The sequence below is a fragment of the Callithrix jacchus genome, chromosome 13 (assembly GCF_049354715.1).
Source record: "Callithrix jacchus isolate 240 chromosome 13, calJac240_pri, whole genome shotgun sequence".
NCBI classification, from domain to species: Eukaryota; Metazoa; Chordata; class Mammalia; order Primates; family Cebidae; genus Callithrix; species Callithrix jacchus.
In genome coordinates, this window is record NC_133514.1 from 101,684,117 (window position 1) to 101,709,833 (window position 25,717).

At 42.4% G+C, this 25,717-nt stretch overlaps 1 protein-coding gene and 1 pseudogene across 4 annotated transcripts in view; both read left to right on the top strand.

Moving 5' to 3' along the window:
• Positions 1–213: 213 nt before the first annotated feature.
• The window catches only part of MALT1 (MALT1 paracaspase), a 90,985-nt gene continuing 65,481 nt past the window's right edge, over positions 214–25,717 (top strand). For 3 of the 4 annotated variants that reach the window (XM_035271221.3, XM_054244262.2, XM_035271222.3), the window contains exons 1-2: positions 214–594; positions 10,544–10,710. In XM_035271221.3, the coding sequence (XP_035127112.2) occupies positions 386–594; positions 10,544–10,710 (376 nt within the window). In that variant the 5' untranslated portion in view covers positions 214–385. Of the gene's footprint in view, positions 595–10,539; positions 10,711–13,812; positions 13,854–25,717 lie in introns of those variants that run through there. The other variant, XM_054244263.2, reaches the window with a different exon arrangement.
• Positions 22,059–24,040, top strand: LOC144578997 (large ribosomal subunit protein mL37 pseudogene; annotated as a pseudogene).

Genomic DNA, 25,717 nt, shown 5'->3' on the forward strand with positions numbered 1-25,717 from the left:
TTCCTGCTCGGCAGGACCTCACCACCTCCCGGGTTTGAAGCGCGCGCCATGGCCAGCCCGAGGCCGCGGGGGAGGGCGAGGGAAGCGCGCGGCCGCACGCACGCGCGCAGTGGGCGGCTCGCCCCGCCCCTCTAGACCTTGCCCCGCGCCCCGGTGCCCCGCCCCTCTGCGCGGCTGGCGCGGCAGGACGGCCCGGCTCCCCCAGGCAAACCTGTCTCTTTGGGGCGGGGAGCGGAGCTTCCTCCTCGAGGGCCGTGCCGCGCCGCCAGATTTGTTCTTCCGCCCCTGCCTCCGCGGTTCGGAGGCGAGCGGAAGGTGCCCCGGGGCCGAGGCCCGTGACGGGGCGGGCGGGAGCCGCGGCAGTCCGGGGTGGCCGGCGCGGGCCATGTCGCTGCCGGGAGACCCGCTGCAGGCTCCGCCGACCCCGGCCACCCCCGCGGGGCCGCCGCTTCCCCCTCCAGCCTGCGCGACCCTCAACCGCCTTCGGGAGCCGCTGCTGCGGAGGCTCAGCGAGCGCCTGGACCGGGCGCCCGAGGGCCGGGGCTGGAGGCGGCTGGCGGAGCTAGCGGGGAGTCGCGGGCGCCTCCGCCTCAGGTGAGCTCGGGACCGCGGCGGGCCGGGCGCCCGGGCGGAACGAGATGGGCTCGGGCGGGGAGGTGGCGGCCGGCGGCGTGAGTGGGCGGAGGTGCTGGGGAGCTTGGGTCACTGAGACGGAGCGGAACCCAGCGGCGCCCCGGAACGCCTGGGGTTCGAGAGCGGGGTCCGGGGCTCCGGAGGACGGAGGCAGAAGTGGCCCAGCGCCTGCCTCACTCCCTGTTCCTACCCCCGCACCGGGTGAAAGGGAGAAGTCGAGGTCGACCTGGGAGGACAGTGAGAGAAGGAAAGGTGTCAGGAGACCCTTGGGACGGGGCAGTCATCCAGAGGACTTAGAATGCAATAGAAAGAGAAGTGGACTCAGCCCTAGGAGACCTAAGGAAGGTTGGGAAGAAGCACAGGCCAGGTGATGAGAGCGGAGGGTGGGGTGCAGGAATTCGTGAATGTTTTGCAAGGTATTGGGGAAAGACAGCTCCCGAATTCATCATCTCCCTCCATCAAACCAGGTTACCACGTTCTCTTCCTGACTTCGCCATGAACATGAAACTCTAAGTAAAACTATTTTCCTTGTCAGGTGTGGAATGGCTGTTAGGGTTCCTGAAGTTTTTGGTCTCGAGACTCCTTTACCCTCAAGAATTATTGTGAGGACCCCAGAGAGCTCTTACATGGGTTAGAGATACTGCATTCATGTAATATATACGGATATTTACCATCTTTGAAATTAAAGCTAAGACATTTTTAAAATATCAATTTATTTGAAAAGAATAACCCATTACAGGATAACAGAAATAATACTTTTGTGGAAAAACAAATTTTCCAAAACCAAAAAGTTAATTAGAAAAGTGGCATTGGTTTTCATTTGGAAGATCTCTTTAATGTCTCGGCTTAATCCCAGAGCTGGATGCTTTATGTTCTTCTGCATTCGGCCTGTTGCACTGTTACAGGTCCCAGGACACTGGAAAGCCCAGTGCTCACTCCTGAAAGAATGAATGGAAAAGCTAAATAAACTCTTACTATAATTATGAAAAATCGTTTTGACCTTGTGGACCCCAGGAAAGGGTCTCAGGAACTGCATTAGGGGTTCCGATTACTCTATACCATTGTTGTAATTTTGGCCTGCCTTTGAACCCCTTAGCAGCTTTTAAACTTCTCAAATGACTAAGATTTGTCTTATGATTATTTGTACACATCTTTATAAATGCCTTAAGAGCAGAAACTGTTAATATTCTGTGATGCCTAGAAGTTTGTAAATACTTGATGAGAGGGAAGTCATTCATTCAAAATTGTATTAAGTGCCTATTATTTGCTAAAATCTAGATTTTAGCTCATGGGACTAAAGAATAAGACCAAGAGGGTGAGAGGGAAACCTTTTTTAGTCTAAATGCTTACTCTATTTAAGAAAATTTAGATTGCTCTATTTTTGCAAATAATCAGCACTTAATACAATTTTGAATGAATGACTTCCCTCTCATCAAATAATTTTAGAAGATAAACTAACAAATATTCAGTTCCTATTCCTAAGGGTTTATCTAGCAATGGACTATTATTTGGGGACATTTACAATAACATATTAAATGCTATGTTGGGTATGAATGATAATGGATTTTTATCATTTATTGAGGACATAGTATGTACCATAAAATGTACTAAATGTTTACATGCTGCTGCTTTATTCCTGTTATTTTTGCATTATCTTCTCCTGACTGCCCTCTGCACCCCCACAGAGTCCTGCTCTGTTGCCCAGGCTGAAGTGCAGTGGCTCGATCTTGGTTCACTGCCTCTGCCTCCCAGGTTTAAGCAATTCTCCTGCCTCAGCCTCCTGAGTAGCTGGGATTACAGGTGTGTGCCACCACTTCCCGCTAATCTTTTTGTATTTTTTGTAGAGACGGGGTTTTGCCATGTTAGCCAGGGTGGTCTTGAGCACCTGACCTCAGGTGATCCACCTGCCTAAGCCTCCCAAAGTGCTGGGATTACAGGTGTGAGCCATGGTGCCCAGCCACTTTCTTTTCTTTTCTTTTCTTTTCTTTCTTTCTTTCTTTTCTTTTTCTTTCTTTCTTTCTCTTTCTCTCTCTCTCTTTCTTTCTTTTCTTTCTTTCTTTCGAGATGGGGTTTCTTCTTTCTTTATTTTAATAGAGACGGGGTTTCGCCATGTTGGCCAGGCTGGTCTCAAACTCCTCACCTTAGGTGATCTGTCTGCCTTGGCCTCCCAAAGTGCTGGGATTACAGTCATTAGCCACTGCGCCTGGCCAACATGTTATTTGCTTAGACCCTCCCGGCAACTCTGAGTTTCAGAGTTTGGAATTGAGGTAAAGGGTAATAGTGACTTGGGATTATTGCTCATGTAAAGGAGTAATGATGTGAAAAGGGAATAGCTGGTAACATCTAGCAGAGAGGTGGCATAATTTTTTTCTGTTCTAGCTAGGAAAAACACGTTGGGCTTTTGGCTATGGAAAAATAAATCCAAAATACTGTTAGGCTAGGCCCATAAATTTCTGAATTTCTGGACCTACCGTAATATAAAAAGTTGTCTTTGGGGGCAAATCTCCAGAGTATTTCGGTGTTAATAAGTACTCTAGTTAGGGAAGGTTCTGGGCTTCCTGAAGAAAGCTGAGTATCAGGGACTCCTACATGACCATGCAGGAGAGAGAGGAAAGTCAGTGAGACTCTGCCAGGGAAGAAGCATGGCTGCTGGAATCTAAAAGCAGCGGATACCTGATGTTGGGTATTGTGTTTTCCTCACCTGCCTTCAGTCTGTTTTTTGTTAAAGGCTGTGGAATGGTCTTAGCTTTGCTTCGGGAACTAAAGGAAAGATTTGAGGCCAATTTTCTGTGGAGTCACACAGAGGCAAGAACAGTTGCCTAGCCGGAGGGGGCAAGCACCTAGGCATAGAGTTGTGGAATCAGAATCTGGAGTGGGAAGTCTGATGAGAGGTAGATGAGTTTCACCCATCTTTCAGGGTGGTAAAAGTTAGTTTTGAGGAGGTTGGTTGGGGTGGGAAGGGTTGGAGAATTTGGGAACGTTAAGCTCATCCCTATTGAGATCAGAATTAAACTGACTTTTTTAATAAGCAGCATTGGGAACTTGGAGGCTGGACAGTGAAGCAGGGTCAGCTGGGATGCTTACTCTATTTAAGACAAAAAAAAATAGTTATTTTAAAGTGATTTCATACTGATGGGAGAAGATCTGTGATACTAAAAGTCCTAAAGGTATTTTTTCTCTAGTGCCGAAGAAGGGAATTGTGTGAGTGTCTAGTCCACGTGGCTGACAAGTCCCATGAGGCTGAGAGGTGCTTTCTTCAGTCACTGGATCTGCAGCCCTAAAATCTCAAAACGTTGCCCATTCTGTTTCTTTTTCTTCTCTTCACTTTTTTTTTCTGACACTTTACATTATCCCTCAAACTAGGTGAAAATGTAATAACACAAACAAGTAAACCACAAGCGAAAGAGCCTGTCAAACTGTCTACAAGGGATTGGGAATAAATGTAAATGTTTTCATTGCTGATGACTCAGAGTAAATCCTTGTTTATAGTTTAGTTTCCTGCAACCATGTACATTTGGGAATGCGCTATAGTCAAACCCAGCCCTAATTCCATCAAGACTGACCTGGACACCCTTTGCTGTTAGTGTAGATAGGCACAGACTCTGAGGGTCTTGCCCAAGCTATATAAATTCTTCGGTGGCATGGAACATCTGAGCCCTAAGGATGACAGACCTGACAGGAGGCTCTAAATGCCGCCTAAAATTCTGTTAAGTAGGGAGCTTAGAAATGGGGCTGGACTGAGGAAAAACAGTCATTGCATACTTACTGAGTAGAAGGTGTACTTTTAGCTGCAGAAATCCTGCTCTTAAGCAGTTTATTATAGGAATGAGAATGTGTAAAAGGCTCTAACAAAAGATTTCCTTCCAGCATGGAAAACATACTGAGACCTTGTTTGCACAAAAAATAAAAAATTAGGCATAGTGGCACATGCTTTTAGTCCCAGCTACTCTGCAGGCTGAGGCAGGAGGATTGCTTGAGCCCAGGAGTTTGAGACTGCAGTGAGCTACAAGCACACCACTGTGTTCCAGCCTGGTTGACAGAGTAAGACCTTGTCTCTGAAACAAACTAAGGTTTCCTTCTCACCCTCTTGTCTTATCCTTCAGTCCCATGACTTTACATTTATTTAGGTTGATTACTCCCAATTTCTATCTCCAGCCCATTTCTCTGCTTTGAACTCCCAGATTCATGTATGTAAACACCTGTTTGCCATCTTCTCTTGAATGACTAAGAGACATCTTAAATGTAATATGTGCAAAATTTAACACATCTTCCATTAGAAACCTCTTTCTTTCACAGTTTCTGCACCCTCTGGTTGTTCAGGCCAAAAACTTCTAAGTCACCAGGCATGGTGGCTCATGCCTATAATCCCAGCACTTTGGGAGGCCAAGGTGGACGGATCACCTGAGGTCAGGACAGGAGAAACCTTGTCTCTACTGAAAAGATACAAAAAATTAGCTGGGCGTGGTGGCGCATGCCTGTAATCCCAGCTACTCCAGAGGCTGAGGAAGAAGAATTGAACCCAGAAGGTGGAGGTTGCGGTGAGCCAAGATCATGCCATTGCACTCCAGCCTGGGCAACAAGAGTGAAACTTCATTTCAAAAACAAAAACTTGGAAGTCATTCCTGACTCCACTTTTACATACACGTTGTTTTTGTCAGCACCTCCCGCCTGCTGTACCTTCACTGTATATATAGGCAGAACCCAGCCTCCACTGCTGGCACACTGGGCCAAGCCCCATTGTCTCTCAGCTGGATTATTCCAGTAGCCACTTAACTTCTCCCTCCTTCGCTTTGCTCCCACCCCATATATGGCTGTTTTCAATATAGCAGTAAGAATTATTCTTTTAAAACATCACATCAGGTCTTATTCCTCCTCTGCTCAAAACTCTCCTATTGTGGCCTAGCGTGTGGCCTCACACCTGTAATCCCAGCACTTTGGGAGGCTAGCGTGGGGAAATACTTAAGCCTAGGACTTCAAAACCAACCTGGGCAACTTAGTGAGACCCCTTAAAAGAAAATACCAACTCTCCTATTGCTTTTCCATCTCAGAGTAAAAACACCATTAGCTGCCAGTTCACTCTTCATCCTGGTATCTTCTTACCTCCAAAGCAAGAAAGCCACATGTGCTTTATTGCTTTCCTTTGGACACAGTAGTCCTTGTACTTGCTGCCTACTTAGGCTGAGATGGTCGCCACAGGTAACCACGTGACTTACTCCTTTATTTGTCAAGTGTTTGCTTGAAAGTCACCTCGCTGAGCTCTTCTTTGATCATAATATTTAAAATTAGCCCCCATATCTGCTCAGTGTTAACCTGTCCCCTGCATTACCTTAGTTTTCTCCAAAACACTTATGACCATTGGCTAGATGGATACACACACGTATAACTCCCTGTATATTTAAATTTATCTCTGTATGTCTCTAGAGTGAAAGATCCAGGAAGATACAGACTTTTGTTTTGTTTGCTGCTGTATCCTCAACACCTAGAAAAAAACAATGGCCTATTTTAGGTGATTGATAAATAGATCAAATTAGTGAATAAAGATTCCAGATAGCAAATTTTTACAAGAGGAGAAGCAGAAAAACCTAAAACCAGCATTGTGGGTTGTCCCCTAAAGTATGTGTATGTTCTATTTGATTATTTATTTATTTTTTTGAGACGGAGTTTCGCTCTTGTTACCCAGGCTGGAGTGCAGTGGCGTGATCTCGGCTCACTGCAACCTCCGCCTCCTGGGTTCAGGCAATTCTCCTGCCTCAGCCTCCGGTGTAGCTGGGACTACAGGCGTGTGCCACCATGCCCAGCTAATTTTTTTTGTATTTTTAGTAGAGACGGGGTTTCTAGACCATGTTGACTAGGATGGTCTTGATCTCTCGACCTCGTGAACCACCTGCCTCGGCCTCCCAAAGTGCTGGAATTATAGGCGTGAGCCACTGTGCCTGGCCTTGATTATATTTTTTTTAAAGTGAAGATAAAAATAGAGATTTTTTTTTAAAGCAAAGTACATTTGTTTCAGTAGTAAAGCAGTTTTTAAATCAAAAATTCTAAATTAGGACTTGCAGAAACCACTTCAAAGCACATTCTTACAGGAATGTAACTTAAAAAGGAAAGAAAGAAAAGTTAGGTACTTACAAGTATCATCTTAGCTGAAAGCCAGTACCCTTGCGGAAAATCAGTAAAACAAAAGGAGACAGAGAATCCTCTTTTTCTCCTGTGCCTCTTGTAATGGAAGAGAAGTCATCTATAGCTTAATTTGTTCTTTGTTCTTTTGGGGAAAGGAAAGCCAAGTGTTTTTAATTTTCTCTTTATCAATAGAGACATTAATTATCACTTGGTTCTATTTGATGAGATGGCTTCTTAATGTATCAGATCCTGGTAAACTTCAGAATCATAAAAATTAGCATACAGCATTTTATTTTTATGTATCTCATTTACAAAACTAGTAATCCTTATATTGTTTAATATAAGTTCCTTCACTTGGGCATTTTGGAAACTAGTAAAATTTTACAAAATGAGAGCACTAATAGGCAACTTTTTATGTTTTCTGTCATCGTCACTATTGTTTCTGAAAAGAAAGGACACTTGAACATTTAAAAATAGAAAAGACAATTTTAGAATAAAAGTTTTATTGTCCTTATTTTTATCATTTTACCTTGGACCTCCGCTTGTGCTGTCACACCGGTCTACAGTCCAGAATTTGGGACTGGTTGAGCTATGATATGATTCATATTTAATAAGAATACCATATTGAATATAATAAAAATTAAACTAGGACGCTTAGAAAAGAATACCTAGTAAATACAGTGATCACAGGAGGCTTTAGAGGACATTTTCAGGTTACCAAAATAATAGTTACTCAAAGAAATGTTTAAGGAAAAGCTAAAATTGTTCCAAAATAAGTATAGTTAAGAAATTAATGTTCTTTTAATATTCCCCCCATTCTTACTGCATAATAAGAGCTAACCTTTATTGAATTTCTGTTACCTGCCCAGCACTGTGTTAAGTACTTCTTAGATGGACTAGCTATTTAATTCTAACAACCCTATGAGGTAGATAACATTACCAATGAAGTTAATATGATTGGATACATATTTTCCATATGAAATAATCAACATTATCACTGAATTATAAATCCTGGATGACAGTATAAGTGTTATGATAGCATCTTAAGACTGCTCGAAATGAATGAGGATTAATATTTCAAGCAATAAAATAGCTTGCTAACCTGGATTTGGCCGCACCCTGGCACTATTATGTTTGACCCCTTGCACCTATTCAGGCTTTCAGCCTTGACAGTGATGATTGAAATTCATTCAGTAATCATTTATGAATAATTAATATGGACAAGACAATTTTAGATACTAAGGGATTTTATGTCATATTTTATTTAATATGATAGGGTTTCTCTTTTCAAGGAGTTTACTATAATCTAATTGGATAAAGAAGCTTTTCTTCATGCCCATAAAGAAAAGCTCACAGTTGTAAGGTGAAATTATGTCAGATAAAACATGAAACAGGTCTGCACATGACTGCTTAAGTCCCAAATCCAGGCTGCTACCTGTTTTACATAGCCCATGATCTAGACTGATTTTTGTATCCTACAAGCTGTAAAACAAAAGCAACAAAGAAGAATGTGTGATAGAGACTCTGTGGCCCAGAATATCTAAAATATATACTTGCTGGCCATTTAGAAAAACAGTTTGCCGACCTTTGGTCTATAAAACAAGTCTAATTAGGAGACTCTTTCTATAAAGTATGTTTGGTGGACTGGTGTAGTCTAGGAGGACCTTATAGAGAAGCTAGAGTTTATATGGGACTGTAATTCTAATTGGCAGGAAAAGGAGCAGGATTCTATAGTACATCATGCAGATTATCTAAACACTTTGGTTGGCTCTTGTTGTTGGTTATGTTTCTTTGGCAATGTTTTTGTGTCGTTGATTGCTTGGTTTTACTTTATTCTTTTATCTCCTCTTAAATGTTTCATACTTGTATTTTCCCCTTCCTATAAAGTGATTACAATTCATTTGATTGTTCCATTCTTCATGGCCTTCTATGACCTGATCTTAACCTGTCTTTCTAATCTTGTATACCACTACTGTGCACAATAACATGGAAAAGGAAATTGTATATGTATGTTAAATACTGGTATTTTAAAAAGAATCGTTTCAACAAAAGGACAATAAGACATTCTTTAAAGCAGGAGTTAGCAAACTATTTCCATAAAGGGCCAAATGGTGAATATTTTTGGCTCTGCAGCCAGCTATTCAGCTCTGCTGTTGTATCAGGAGAGCAGCCGTAGACATTTGTAAATATGTAAATGAATGAGTGTAGCTGTGTTCCAATAAAACTTTATAGAAATCAGGTAGCTGAAAACATTTGGCCCACAGGCCATGGTCTCTGCAATAGGATGTTTCTAGGTGCTTAGAAGTACTTTGGTTTTTCTTCTTCTTCTTTTTTTTTTTTTTTTTTTTTAAGATAGAGTCTCACTCTGTTGCCCAGGCTGGGGTGCAGTGGTACGATCTCAGCTCACTGCAACCTCCACCTCCTGGGTTCAAGTGATTCTCATGCCTCCTGAGTAGTTGGGACTACAGGCGTGCACCAGCACACACAGCTAACTTTTGTATTTTTAGTACAGATGGGGTTTCACCATGTTGGCCAGGCTGGTCTCAAACTCCTGGCCTCAAGAGATCATCCCACCTCAGCCTCCCAAAGTGCTGGGGTTACAGATGTGAGCCACCATGCCCATCCTAATTGTTTGAATGTTAATAGTACTAGTTTTCTTTCTAAATATACTTTTTAAAAATTATTGAAAGAGCCAGAGTGGTGGCCTCAGCACTTTGGGAGGCAGAGGCAGGAGTATCAGGAGTTTGAGACCAGCCTGGCCAACATGGCAACACCCCATCTCTATTTAAAAAAAATATTATTGAAAAATAAATGCACATAAAAAAATTAACAGTACAAAGGGGTTTATAGTGTAAAGTAGATCATCTAGCCATGAGCTCTACTCCCTTAGTTACCCTCTCTGAGGCAGTGACAGTTACCAGTTTCTTAGATATCTTTTCAAAATTTAGTCTGCGTGTATGAGAACACACACAAATGATCTTGGTAATAACAAACGCTTTTCTGTATCTTCCTTTTTATATGAATACACACACAGACATACTACCTTGTTAATACAAATAGTAGTGTATTATATACAGTTTTTTATGTTAATTCCTTCATTTTTCAGTATGTCTTGAAGACCTATGCCTTTACCTCAGCCTCAGTTTTTTAATGAATTAACTATTTCATTTGATGTACATACTATAATTTATTTAAATGGATATTTTAAGTATTTTTCAATTGCTAACGTTGTAACATTGATTGTTCTATGTAGTGTCATCTTCTAAACATTAGCCTCTCTTCCTTTCAATTCAGAGTACTACTAACACCTTTTATGAACATGCATGTGCTATGATTTCAGATATTTTGGCTCCCTAATGGAATGAGTGCATATTCCTTTCACTCAGGAGGCAACAGAGTCTACCCTACCAGGGCTTCATTTGGGGTCATTTTGTATTTCATCACTTTTGAAGAATGCGTAAGGGCATTTTTCTGGCCTTCCTATTCCCCATTCCCAATTAAAAGCCAAAAACCTTTATCAGTGTCAAGGCTCAGTTCCTCTCACATCCTGTTTCTGCGTTTCTCATTCTCCTGATTTAATAATCATGGGAGCTGAGTGGGAGAAGGGAATAAAGAAGAATACCCCATGATGAAGGAAGAGGAAAGGACACTCAGATTCATTCTGCAAATAGTTTCTCGCCACCCACCCACTCACTTGTGATTTATTCCGTACAGCACCACCGTGGTCCAGATATACAGCAGGTGCATCATGTGGAAGAAAGCTATTGACATGAGTTCTTTCTGTTGCTTTCAGTTGCCTAGACCTGGAGCAGTGTTCTCTTAAGGTATTGGAGCCTGAAGGAAGCCCCAGCCTGTGTCTGCTGAAGTTAATGGGTGAAAAAGGTTGCACAGTCACAGAGCTGAGTGAATTCCTGCAGGCTATGGCACACACTGATGTTCTTCAGCTTCTCAGCCCCCCAGGTAGGTTTTGTTCTTAAGAATATTCCCCAGGAGTTCATGGAGTCAGACTTAGAAGAAAATACCTCTTTTGAGCAGGTGAATTGTGTTAAGTATCTTTGGAAAATGTAAAGGTGTAGTGCCTTGTTTGCTTTCCCAGGTTGAGACTAAAGAACATAAAAAGCAAATGCAATGCATGAATATTCATTGGATTGTGGTTGAAGAAACCAGCCACGCGAGACATTTTTGAGATAGTTGGAAAAATTTGAATGTAATCACCTATTTGATAATTAAGTAATTATGATAATGATATTGTGGTTCTATAGAAGAATGTCCTTTTTAAAAAACGAAGATGTGTTTTAAAGTGTTTAGGGAGAAGATTCCTATAACATACATTGGAATAGTGCAGCCAAAAAAATGAACATTTATGTATTCCTATGTATGTCTATAGATGAGATAAAGCAAGTATGACAGGTATTTATTGTTTAAGGTTTTTTGCTGCTAGGAGCCTTTTGAATGTTGATTAACTCAACCTTATGAGTTTTTCCTGAATTACCAATATTGGGTGAGGCTTTGTGCTTCCTGCAGCAGGTGAAAGTTAGGAAACAGTCCCTCTTTTCCACTCAGTTCCTCTCCTCGCAGCTGCAGATAGAGTTGGTCTACAGCAGTGGTGGGAGGCAGGAGGGACATGCCATTGAAGTTGCCTAGTTGTGGCAGCACTGCAGGCCTCCTTCCTTACCCAGGGCTCCAGCACTGCAGGCCTCCTTCCTTACCCAGGGCTCCAGCACTGCGGGCCTCCTTCCTTACCCAGGGCTCCAGCACTGCGGGCCTCCTTCCTTACCCACGGCTCCAGCACTGCGGGCCTCCTTCCTTACCCACGGCTCCAGCACTGCGGGCCTCCTTCCTTACCCACGGCTCCAGCACTGCGGGCCTCCTTCCTTACCCACGGCTCCAGCACTGCGGGCCTCCTTCCTTACCCACGGCTCCAGCACTGCGGGCCTCCTTCCTTACCAACGGCTCCAGCACTGCGGGCCTCCTTCCTTACCCAGGGCTCCAGCACTGCGGGCCTCCTTCCTTACCCACGGCTCCAGCACTGCGGGCCTCCTTCCTTACCCGGGGCTCCAGCACTGCGGGCCTCCTTCCTTACCCGGGGCTCCAGCACTGCGGGCCTCCTTCCTTACCCGGGGCTCCAGCACTGCAGGCCTCCTTCCTTACCCGGGGGGTCCAGTGGGCCATTATTTGTCCCACTGGAAGCAAAGAAGCTGGTCAAGCTTAGAAGGGCAGTGGACAAAGGGCCCGATGTGCTCTATTTTACATGGTTTTGATTTATATTATTTCACTATATAATCAGCTTGCTTATGATACATTTTTAAGTTAATTGAGGAACTTAAAACTATAATTGAGATCTTATTTTTTACTGTTAGTTCTGGGATAGGGAATTAGGAACACATGGTATAGTGGTGTGCTGTCAGTTACATGTACCAGAAACCCGAACTCAGATAGGCTTAATAAAGAGAATATAGTTCTTCTAATTGAAAAGCTTAGAGCAGGTTTGGCTTCAAGAGAAGCAAGGAACAACTCTGTTCCCAAGGAGTTGGTTGGTTTTTGTCTTTGCTCTTCCTTTCTTGGTATTGGTGTCCTTCCACGACTGACTCTCCACATGGTCCAAGATGCCTGCTTGCTGTTTCTGGGCTCCTTCATCCTTGTCCCAGCAAAACTCAGAGGGTTCACTGTAGTTAACTAGCTTCAGTCACATGCCTGTCTCTAAACTTGTCACTGTGCCAAGGAGATGGAATGTACCGACTTGCCTGGCTTAAAGCCAGGAGTGGAGCTGGGTTGAGTCAGCTTTCCTGGAACCACAGTGATCACCAAACAAAATTGGAACCATTAGAAGGAAAAAGGAAGCAGCAAATACTGGAGAAGTAACCAAAAAGTTTACTACAGATGGAAAGGGCCCTGGATTATAAATAAGCAGACTTGGACTTCCAGTCATCCCCTGCTTTACAAGGCCCGCTGTAGATGGTGAAATAGGCCTCTGATAAATGCCCTGTGAATGTGATATACACTGTATTGGATGCTTGCCTTCTATTCCCCAGTGCCTCTTCACTGGGTGGGAATAACTAGCTGCTCATGCCACCCTCCCAAATGCAACTGTTGATGGCACCACACAGTAAACTTTCTTTTTTAAACCTGGCCTGTTACCGATAGAAACAGTAGACTTCCTAAAGTGGTATTTATTAATTTTTATAGTGCTGGTGCCTGAAGTAGCCCCCAGGAGTTGTGACAGTTGAAATTTGCTAGTCTAGGTTCCATACTGGTAAAGTCTATGTTCTCATACTTAATAAAGTCTTACACTTAGAAAAGTCTACTTTGCTTACTATACTAAGTTCTCATACTTTATGAAATACCAGGGACTCTGAAAGCTTAGGAAACCTTTCTGTGAGGTAAATATAACATGTGTTTCATTCTCTTTTTCAATAATTATGCTTAACTACTGTCACTGTTAGTTGCAAAGTCTATAAAATGAACCTAAATATTCTCTACCTCAAAGAGCTATAGGAGCTACATGAAATAAAGCGGTGTTGAATTTCATCTATACAGTGACGGGGGCCTCATCTCATCTCTCTTATGATTTTTGATGTGATCACTAGCCCGAGATGTAGGGTTTTGGATTTTTAAGTTTCCCATATGTGAAACCGGGCTTGACTGAAATTGAGTCATATATTTATTTAGTTGTAACAATTTGCCTGAATTTTAAAAAAACACAGTATTTTAATTTTTGATAAGCCAGCAACTAATAAACTGCCACTCTAATAAACATTAGTAATCTTCCTTTGAAAAATCCATTTTTGTTCTTCGTGTTTTTCTCCAAATAGGATTAGCACTTTTCTATCAGTGTTTCCCAGTGCGCATTATCCCGATATTTGGCTTATAGGCTTTTTCAAGATTATTTTACAGGACTTTTTTGCATTTGAGGAGAGAATAGGAAAAGGAAAGCAGTTTGGTTTTTTATTTTTGTTTTTAATTTTCTCTTCAGTCCATTTGTGAGCTGTAGATATTTGTTTTATTTTACCTTTTTTTGGGGGGGTTACAAGATCTAAATGCTTTTTTTTAATTGCATTTTAGGTTTTGGGGTACATGGAAGAACATGCAAGATAGTTGCACAGGTATACACGTGGCAGTGTGATTTGCTGCCTTCCTCCCCTTCACCTATATCTGGCATTTCTCCCCATGCTCTCTCTCCCCAACTCCCCACACACCGCTGTCCCTCCCCTATTCCCCGCAACAGACCCTAGTGCATAGTGCTCCCCTCCCTGTGTCCATGTGTTCTCATTGTTCAACATCCACCTATGAGTAAGAACATGCGGTATTTCGTTTTCTGTTCTTGTGTCAGTTTGCTGAGAATGATGGTCTCCAGGTTCATCCATGTCCCTACAAAGGACACAAACTCATCGTTTTTGATGGCTGCATAATATTCCATGGTGTATATGTGCCACATTTTCCCTGTCCAGTCCATCATCGATGGGCATTTGGGTTGGTTCCAGGTCTTTGCTATTGTAAACAGTGCTGCAGTGAACATTCATGTGCATATGTCCTTATAGTAGAATGATTTATAATCCTTTGGATATATACCCAGTAATGGGATTGCTGGGTTAAGTGGAATTTCTGTTTCTAGGTCCTTGAAGAATCGCCACACTGTCTTCCACAATGATTGAACTAATTTACACTCCCACCAGCAGTGTAAAAGTGTTCCCATTTCTCCACATCCTCTCCAGCATCTGTTGTCTCCAGATTTTTTAATGATCGCCATTCTAACTGGCATGAGATGGTATCTCAAGGTAGTTTTGATTTGCATTTCTCTGATGGCCAGTGATGATGAGCATTTTTTCATATGTTTGTTGGCCTCATGTATGTCTTCTTTTGTAAAGTGTCTGTTCATATCCTTTGCCCACTTTCAAATGGGCTTGTTTGTTTTTTTCTTGTAAATCTGTTTGAGTTCTTTGTAAATTCTAGATATCAGCCCTTTGTCAGATGAGTAAACTGCAAAAAATTTTTCCCACTCTGTTGGTTGCCGATTCACTCTAATGACTGTTTCTTTTGCCGTGCAGAAGCTGTGGAGTTTGATTAGGTCCCATTTGTCTATTTTGGCTTTTGTTGCCAATGCTTTTGGTGTTTTGGTCATGAAGTCCTTGCCTACTCCTATGTCCTGAATGGTTTTGCCTAGATTTTCTTCTAGGGTTTTTATGGTGCCAGGTCTTATGTTTAAGTCTTTAATCCATCTGGAGTTAATTTTAGTGTAAGGTGTCAGAAAGCGGTCCAGTTTCTGCTTTCTGCACATAGCCAGTTTTTCCAACACCATTTATTAAATAGGGAATCCTTTCCCCATTGCTTGTTTTTGTCAGGTTTGTCAAAGATCAGATGGTTGTAGATAATGTTGTTTTGCCTCCGATGCCTCTGTTCTGTTCCATTGGTCTATATCTCTGTTTTGGTACCAGTACCATGCTGTTTTGATTACTGTAGCCTTGTAGTATAGTTTGAGGTCTCGTAGTGTCATGCCTCCTGCTGTGTTCTTTTTGCTTAGAATTGACTTGGCTATGCGGGCTCTCTTTTGGTTCCATATGAAGTGTAAGGTGGTTTTTTCCAGTTCTGTGAAGAAGGTCGTTGGTAGCTTGATGGGGATAGCATTGAATCTGTAAATTACTTTGGGCAGTATGGCCATTTTCACAATATTGATGCTTCCTAACCATGAACATGGAATGTTTCTCCATCTGTTTGTGTCCTCTCTTATTTCGTTGAGCAGTGCTTTGTAGTTCTCCTTGAAGAGATCCTTTACATTCCTTGTTAGTTGTATTCCTAGGTGTTTTATTCTCTTTGTAGCAATTGTGAATGGCAGTTCATTCCTGATTTGTCTCTCTTTTAGTCTGTTATTAGTGTATAGGAATGCTTGTGATTTTTGCACATCTATCTTGTATCCTGAGACTTTGCCAAAGTTGCTTATCAGTTTCAGGAGATTTTGGGCTGAGACGATGGGATCTTCTAGATATGTCATGTCGTCTGCAAATAGAGACAATTTGGCTTCCTCCTTTCCTATCTGAATACCCTTTATTTCTTTTTCTTGCCTGATTGCTCTGGCTAGAACTTCCAGTACTATATTGAATAGGAGTGATGAGAGAGGGCATCCTTGTCTAGTGCCAGATTTCAAAGGGAATGCTTCTCGTTTTTGCCCATTCAGTATGATACTGGCTGTTGGTTTGTTGTAAATAGCTTTTATGATTTTGAGATACGTTCCATCAATACCTAGTTTATTGAGGGTTTTTAACATAAAGGGCTGTTGAATTTTGTCAAAGGCCTTCTCTGCATCAATTGAGATGATCATGTGGTTTTTGTCTTTGGTTCTGTTTATGTGGTGAATTACATTTATAGACTTGCGTATGTTGAACCAGCCCTGCATCCCTGTGATGAATTCTACTTGATTATGGTGGATAAGCTTTTTGATGTGCTGTTGCAATTGGTTTGCCAGTATTTTATTGAAGATTTTTGCATATATGTTCATCACAGATATTGGCCTGAAGTTTTCTTTTCTTGTTGAGTCTCTGCCGGGTTTTGGTATCAGGATGATGTTGGTCTCATAAAATGATTTGGGAAGGATTCCCTCTTTTTGGATTATGTGGAAGAGTTTCAGAAGGAATGGTCACAGTTCCTCTTTGTGTGTCTGATAGAATTTGGCTGTGAACCCATCTGGACCTGGGCTTTTTTTGTGTGGTAAGCTCTTAATTGCTGCCTCAACTTCAGATCTTGTTATTGGTCTATTCAGGGTTTCGACTTCTCCCTGGTTTAGGCTTGGGAGGAGGCAAGAGTTCAGGAGTTTATCCATTTCTTCCTGGTTTACTAGTTTATGTGCATAGAGTTGTTTGTAATTATTTTACTTTTTAAATTTTTTGTGAGAAAGAGCCTTGCTCTGTCTCCCAGTCTGGAGTGCAGTGATGCGATCTTAGCTCACTGCAACCTCTGCCTCCCGAGGCTCAAGTGGTCCTCCCGCCTCAGCCTCCCGAGTAGCTGGGACTACAAGCACGCACCACCATACCCAGCTAATTTTTGTATTTTTGGTAGATGTGGGGTTTTGCTATTTTGCTCAGGCTGGTCTCAAACTCCTGGGCTCAAGTAATACAACTGCCCTGGCCTCCCAAAGTGCCGGGATTACAGGTGTGAGCTACCAGCCTGTTTCTGTGTTACTACTTGTGCACTGTTTCTGTGAAGTTTTATGTCGTGTTAGCCATATGATATTCTTAGGAATCAGTTGTTGCTTGAATGTTACTTATTGATTTAAGAGGAAATATTTTCGGATCTAATAAAGCTCAGTAATTTTAGGAAGAAGTAATTGATTTGTTAGCTTACTATCTGCATGTAATATGAATAACCTAAGCTTACTCTATAGATAGTAGAATAAAGAAATATAAGAATTATAGAGAAGAATTTTAATAGATATTGAGAATAAAAACTATTGTAATTATATTAGAAATATAAACTCTGATACTTAATTGGTGGTTTGCCTCACGCATTCAATAAAGTTTATTGTATTGCAACTACTTTTGCTATGCTAGGCATTATGCTAGGTACTGTGAGTTTAGAGGTGAATAAAACAATAGTTTCCACCTGCTGATCGATCATAGTTTAGTAGAGGAGACAAATATGTAAATGATCATATCCAAGACAATTGTAAACGTGTGTGTGTGTGTGTGTGTGTGTGTGTATAGTGAGTTTATCTGATCTCCAGTTTTACTGCTTTGCTATATTCTTAGTCTTAGTGAAAATACAAAATAGAAATATTCTCATGTTTTTTCTTTTTTTGCATTAATACTATTTTGTAGGAGGCCATTACTTCTTATTCCACAGAAAGTCTAATGATTTTTCTCTGTTCTTACAGAGAAGTCTGGTTTGGGTTATGCTGTGAGCCTCTGAACTGGCCTTTTGGGTCTAAATGGAGGGAGAAGGTGATACTTTAGATTGATTTTGATTAAAGGAGAAACTAGTCCTACGTTGCCATATTCTGTTCCAGGTGATGGTGGAACAACAATCAGAGGTAGCTCAAAGAGGTAACTATCATATGATGTGGAGTTTCTCTGTCTTTTGAGAAACTGACCAAGTTTCTTTTCTGGATTTGTTTTGGTGCCCAGAAATAGCTAGGGCAGTGTCCATCCATCTCTAACTAGAACGGTTTCCATGATGAGGATACAGCTTCAACAGTCACTCAGCATGAAGTCTGAGTATAAACATTTAATATATATTTTCTGAAGGAGCCTCAGAGGATCAAGGTTTACTCTCTGTTGCTTTCTGTCTTGTGGAGCATTTCCACAGCACATGGGTTGGCCAACTTGCCCCTCAATCTGGTCTTATTTGAATTATATGTTAGAGAAATAATTTCTAGTTTTTGTGTGTGGATGGTGTTCATCCCAGTTTCCAGCACTAATAAATTGTTTTCCTACTTTTAATCCTTTATTCATCTCAGTGGGAACTGGAGAAGGGGTTTAAATGAATATTTAAACCAAAGGTCTGTAGTGATTTGAACCAAAGGTCTGTAATGATTTTTTTTTTTAGATCTTTATTTATTTTTACGTTTCAAAGACTCTAATTCTAAAGCAACCAATATTGACATCTGTATTATGCGCAAATGTAGATAGACTTAGATATGTAATTCAAGGGTGCTTTTGTTTCTTTTGGTGTTGTGTGTTTGCTTTCTGAATCTCACTCTGTCACCCAGACTGGAGTGCAGTGGAACGATCTCGGCTCACTGCAACCTCCTGGGTTCAAGCAATTCTCCTGCCTCAGTCTCTTGAGTAACTAGGATTACAGGAGCGCACCACCACACCCAGCTGATTTTTGTATTTTCAGTAGAGACGAGATTTTGCCATGTTGGCCAGGCTGGTCTCGAACACCTGACCTCAGGTAATCTGCCCACCTCGGCCTCCCAAAGTACTGGGATTGTAGGCATGAGCCACAGCACCCAGCCTATTTGTTACTTTTGTTTTAAATGAAAACATTGTTAGTGTAGAATTATAGGATTCATCAGTCCTAGTTATATACATCACGAAATGGTTGCCTGGGGAATAGATGCCCTTAACCTGAGGGCAGAGACTGAACGATAGGAGCTGTTTAGAGAGAACTAGCATTCTTTATGTGGGTTTCATGAGGATGAATCCCAGGTTTCTTTCCAGCTGCAGTGTTGTGATGTTGCCGTTTTATTTCAGTCTTTATATGAAAGGTGCCTCACTGAGGGTACCTATGAGATATCTGTGGCAGGGTCATGTGCTGTCTCTTCAGTAGCATCTTTTCCATTTGCCTCTACTCCTTTTTTATTTCATATCATTTTTTCTCAGATCCGTTGTAACATACACATTGTTATGTTTCGTCTGTTAATTTTATCACTTTTTTATCTCTAAAGTAACTGCAAAGATTGTTGAATATTATTCTTTAGTTTCTAAAATACCTTTACTTCACATTTTGTCTTCATAATTCTGTGAAGCGAAAGAACAGTACAATTGCTAACATTTAAATTTTAATCAGCAAACATTTACAAGGAAAATGAGATTTCCAGAGTTATCATTTGGCCAAAGTCACAGTTATTGACAAAGGAAGGATTAAAAACCAGGTCTGCCAACCCTGACTTGAAGTCAATGCCATTTCCATAATGCAGGAAATTTCTGAATTAAGAAACTTAGTTCTGAATTATTATTACCTCCGTTGCCTCTTTGACCCAGGGACTTAAATTTTTTTCTTCTTGCCAACTTAAAACGTACTCAAAGACTGTATCTTATTTGTAAGGGACTTTTCTTATTTCATGAACATCAAGAAGTTGGCAATTATTCCTAAAAGAAAAATATCAAGAAGTGAAAAGAGAAAAAGATGATATGGATGGGCATGAGGATAAGGAAGAAGTAGAGGGAGAGAAAGGGCTGAAGGAATGTCTTTCTGGGTGTGGAGTGTTGAGGGGAGTCTCAGGCAATGTGGCAGAATAAGGGATGTGATGTGGGAAACTAGATTTAGCTACAGTCGACACAAATGTCAGTTGACACATGAGAAACACGAAGACATACTTTGTATAATGCTGTAGGAGGGACACACATGGACCTACTTTGGTTTTATAGTCGGGAGATGGTTAGAGGAAGAATGATATTTATTCAGGCACACTGTAGGGTGTGATGGAAGTTGATGAAAATCATTTTTTGTTTCATGCCCTCTGAAGGTAGAGGCACTTCACTGTAGGGAGTAGATCTGTTTCTGGAAAAAGCATTTATGGATAAACTACATCAACATTTGAATGCATTGTGAGAGAGAGTAACTTCAAGGGGAGCTCTGATGGGTCCTTTTGTCAAAAATCATCCTAATTTATCTTTCTTGTAAATCCAGCAAGGTTTTAAATTTTTGTTTTATTGCTTAATGGCATGTACTTGTTTATCTGCTTGTGTGTGTGTGTGTGTGTGTGTGTGTGTGTGTGTGTGTGTGTGTGTTGAAAGCACGATCCTTAGTTCCATTGTACCTAGTCACATTCTCCCAGGCTTACAGGAAATCAAGTAACCTCTCTGACTTCTTTGTAGATAGTATCTGAAAAATATGCTTGTTTGCCAGGAAGCTGTGTTCGCCATTTAAAATAGAACTTTCATTTGTATGCCTTCGTACATCCTACATAGCACTGCACCGTATTCTTTTTTTTACCTTTGTTCAGCACCTTCTCACTATGGGTGCTGCATTGAGGTGGCTAAGGCTTGACCATGGGTCCCTTTCACACAAGGCTTTGTGGGAGGAAGGAAATTTGTGTGGTTAAAACATGGGAGGTATTGCAACTCATTTTCTTTACTACTCACCAGGGGTGGTTTCCAAATCACATTTTGCCTTTCAATTCTCAGTCTTTGAAGCAATAAATTGTATATATATTTTATACACACACACACTCACACACACTTGCTTATTGAAGACTAGACTTCTAAAGTTGTTGGTGCAGGACAGGCTTATAAACTGTTAATTTAAATGTACATTAAAAGTCACTTTATCTTGGCTGGGCATGATGGCTCACACCTGTAATCCCAATACTTTGGGAGGTTGAGGCGGGAGGATCCCTTACGGCCAGGAGTTCTGGGCAACCTATGAGGCCAACCTGGACAACATAGTGAGACCTGTCTCTACAAAATATAAAAATAATACTAATTTTAAAAATCACTTAGTCTTATGCCGACACAAAGGAAGGATAACTTTTAGAACCTGGCCATTTAACCCCTTTCCAATAGTCACGTACTTCTTTGTAAGATACTCTAGAGGAAAAACTCTTTCCATCATTCTTGTCTCTTGTATCCTTGTATAATGGCAGAGAATACTTGCCATGGCATATTTATGAGCACTGTTCTGGTGAGGGATTGCTCTTTGTGTGATACGCTTTCTCAGTAAGATGGGCTCGCTGTGGCAGAGGGCGGGATTACCACAGGAGATATATTGAGAATCACCGAGAGACTGGGTGTGGTGGCTCACTCCTATAATCCCAGTGTTTTGGGAGGCTAAGGTGGGATGGATTGCTTGAACCCAGGAGTTCGAGATCAGCCTGGGCAATGTGGCGAAACCCAGTCTCTACAAAAAATGCAAAAATTAGCTGGGTATGGTGGTGTGTGCTTATAGTCCCAGCTGCTGTGGGGCTGAGGGGAGAGCATGGCTTGAGCCCAGGAAGTTGAAGTTGCAGTGAGCCCTGATCTTGCCACTGCACTCCAGCCTGGGTGACAGAGAAAGACCCCGTCTCAAAAAAAAAACAAAGAATCACTGAGAAAGCAAAACATAAGGGTGTTAAAGGCAAGAAAATAAAGTTTTAGTCTCGGAGAGTTTAATTTACCCCAGGTAATTTGGGATACCTTCTGCAAATTATGTACCTTTCTTTTGTTGTAAAATAGATCTAATTAATATCTACCTTGTATGGTTATTTCAAAGGTTAGTGATAAAAATGCCTGGTACATTTAAAGCAGTCAGTAACTTGCTGCTGTAGTAATTTCTATTAGTATTATATATATTCATTCAACAAACACATGTTGAACACCCACTAACTCCCACTGCGCTGCCATATGCTGGGCATAATTCTCAGTGCCGAATGAACTGGTGACTAAAACCATCAAGGTCCTTGTTCACATGGAGCTTCTATGTTAGTGCCTAAGATAGGCAGTAAGAAACAGGGATTTCAGAGAATGAAGGACACTGAACTAGATGAATATAATAGATAACTTGGGGGTGGGAGGAGACCTAATTTGGAGACATTTCCCAGAGAAGCTAGTGATATTTTAGTAAGAAACCGGGATGATGAGAAAAGAAAGAACCTGCCATGAAACTGAACAGTGGAGGCCATGGGGGTGGCGGTGGGGGGCAGTGGCAAAGTGGAGCCTGAAGGGAGAACCCAGCAGAGGACTGGTGAGTGCAAGAGCAGAAAAGAGCTTGACTCGTGAAAGGAAGGAGGCCCAACACAGCCGGAGCTTAGTGAGCTGGAGAGCGGGAGGGACCGAAGGAAGGGAGCAGTTCATGGAGGGCTCTGTAGCCATGGTAAGGAGTTTGGCTTTTTATTCTAAGTACAGGCACACTTTGTTTTATTATGCTTCACTGTACTGCACTTTGCAGATACTTCATTTTTTACAAATCAAAAGCTTGTAGCAACCCCATGTCTAGCAAGTCTGTTGGTGCCATTTTTCCAACAGCATGTGCTTACTTCATATCTCTGTGTCATGTTTTGATAATTCTTACAATCAAACTTTTTTGTTATATTTGTCATGTGATCTGTCATTGGTGATCTTTGATGTTACTCTTGTGATTGTTGGTGTGTGGTAATTGTCGGCATCCAGGTGGCAATCTTAAGAAGACCAAATCAGTATGGTATTGGAACTGAGGCCCACTAGGCAAGCGCTGGCTGGCTCCATGCAGCTCAGCCTTTGGGGCCTTGGGGCTTCGGGCCCCAAGATATGGAGCCTGTGAGTGGGACATGCGCTCCATGTGGAAGCCAAAGCCTGCTCCCCTGGATAGAGTGTATGAGATCTCCGGACTGGAGCCCATCACCTCTGTGGGAAAGATGAACTTCATACCTGGGATACCACCGCTGATCTTCCTTCCCTGAGACCATGGCTAGAAACACCCAAAGTTCTGCTCACCCCCTTTTCATGACCCTGGCACCCTGACTGGAAGCACCCGAAGTTCTAAGGCTCAAAGCCCCATTCATGAGCAGCCACTGTACAGAGATTAGGCCTGCTACATCTTTCACCAGTGTTGCCACCTTCTCAGGGGTGTAAAGCAAGCCTTCTGGCTTACCAAGGACAAGTTAATAGAATGCCTTCATACTTAGCCATGTTCTGACACAAGGAACCACATAGAGAACCAAGATGAGCATCTTCTGAATTTGGTCTCTCATGCCTGTTTCTGGCACTGTACTGAGGACATCGCCAGGAGAGAGGCCTACTGTCCAGTCATTGTGGACAGTCTAACACACTTGTATAAGTCTCAGATTCTTAGGCATCCTTCTCTGGCCAGGCTGATTTGTGTCCAAAATTTCACATTATCCCCCACCTAGAACTGAGACTCTTCGAAGAAGGGTCATGGTTCTAGTGGAGCCCGTCCTGAGTGCCAGCAGTCCTCTTCCCCCCACCCCATCTCTTCCAGAGAGGAGGTTGAAGCTACTAAAAATCACGTTCTTGAGACCTTCTATCCCATATCCCCCACTGCTGACCTTCAGGAATGTAATGTTTATGATGTGAAAGATGATACCGATTTCTGGGAGGGCTATCCTTATCCCATCTCCGTATCCTGCACTTCCTGGAGAGAGCCAATTTACAACCACACAGCCTTCAGCCAGATCAGCTGTGGGCAAAGAGATCCTGTTTGCTTTTGGCATTGCCCTGGCTCAGGCCCAGCTCCTCTATCAGAACGACACCAAGATCTCAGAGCAGCCATGGTTGTGTGGACTATAGGCACAGACAGACATGTGTTCCATTTCCTGATGTTACAGCTGAACACCACAGACCTGGCCTCTAACAAGTGTGGCAAGAGTTTGGTCTGGGTGGAATCATACCAGCTCCTCTCTCCGCATTTTTGGTATCTCCCAGTGATCAAAAAGAAGGTAGGGCTGGGCACGGTGGCTCATGCCTGTAATCCTAGCATTTTGGGAGGCCAAGGTGGGTGGATCACAAGGTCAGGAGATCAAGACCATCCTGGCTAACACAGCGAAACCCCATCTCTACTGAAAAAATACAAAAAATTAGCCAGGTGTGGTGGCACGTACCTATAACCCCAGCTACCCAGGAGGCTGAGGCAGGAGAATCACTTGAACCCAGGAGACAGAGGTTGCAGTGAGCCGAGATCATGCCACTACACTCTAACCTGGGTGACAGAGCAGGACTCCGTCTCAAAGAAAAACAAGGATGGCTGTGTAATGTGTTGGGCTGACTGGTTTTCAGTGGAGACATCTAGGAAGTTTTTAGCTCTATTTGCGTGGTGCTTTGTGAGCTGAGGACCAGTCTGAGGCCTGAAACCCCACTTTCCCTTCTCCCACTGAAGAGGACCTGGGGTCCCCCTGGAGGCTCAGTGTTCATCTGGCCTGGTGGTCTCGCTGACAGTAAAGAGCCCTTGCATTGCAAAGGAAAAAAAATCTATTATAATTGTTTTGGAGTACCACAAATTATGCCCATATAAGAAGGCAAGCTTAATTGATAAATGTCATGTGTATTCCAACTGCTCCACCGATTAGCCATTCCTCTCTCTCTCTCTCCCTCTCTCTCTCTCTCCCTCTCTCTCTCTCTCTCTCTCCCCCCCTCTCTCCCCCTCCCTCTCTCTCTCTCTGTCTCTGTCTTTCTTCCCCCACCTCTCCCTCCCTATTCCCCTTCCTCTCCCGCCTTCCCCCTCCCTCTTTGCGTCTCCCTATTCCCTGAGACACAACAGTTTTGAAATTAGGCTGATTAATAACCCTACATTGGTCTCTAACTCTTTAAGTGAAAGAACAGTGAGACACAACAATGTTGAAATTCGGCTGATTAATAACCCTACAATGGTCTCCGAGTGTTCAGGTGAAAGGAAGAGTCACATGTCTCTCACTTTAAATCAAAAGCTAGAATTGATTATACTTAATGAGAAAGACATAACAAAAGCTGAGACAGGCTGAAAGCTAGGCCTCTTGTGCCAGTTAACCAATTTGCAAATGCAAAAGAAAAGTTCTTGAAGGTAATTTAAAATGCTACTTCAGTGAACACACAAAAATAAGAAGACAAAAACAGCCTGATTACTGAGATGGAGAATGTTGTAGTTGTCTGGATAGATCAAACCAGCCACAGCATGCCCCTAAAGCCAAAGCCTAATCCAGAGTGAGGCCCTAACTCTCCTCATTTCTGTAAAGGCTGAGAGAGGAAAGGAAACTGCAAAAGATAAGTTGGTTCATGAGGTTAAGGAAACCATAACATAAAAGTGTAAAGTGAAGCAGCAAGTACTGGTGGAGAAGCTGCCACAAGTCTGCCCGAAGACCTAGCTAATGCCAGGCATGGTGGCTCACATCTATAATCCCAGCACTCTGGGAGACCAAGGCAGAATTGCTTGAGCTTAGGAGTTTGATACCAGCCTGGGCAACATGGTGAAACCCCGTCTTTACAAAAAATTAGCCAGGCATGGTGGCACCTGCCTGTGGTCCTAGCTACTCAGGAGGCTGAGGTGAGAGAATCACCTAAGTCTGAGAGGCAGAGGTTGCAGTAAGCCGAGATCATGCCACTGCACTCCAGCCTGGGTGACAGAGTGAGACTTTGTCTCCAAACAAAAAACAAAAAAAAGATCTAGCTAAGATCATTAGAGAAAATGGCTATAATAAACAGATTTTTCAATGCAGATGAAACAGTTTTCTATTGGAAGAAGATGCCCTCTAGATTTTTGATAGCTAGAGAAAAGTCAGTGCCTGGGTGACTCCCTTGTTAGGGGCGAATGCAGCTGACAACTTTAAATTGAAGCCAGTGCTCATTTACCATTCTGAGAATCCTAGGGCCTT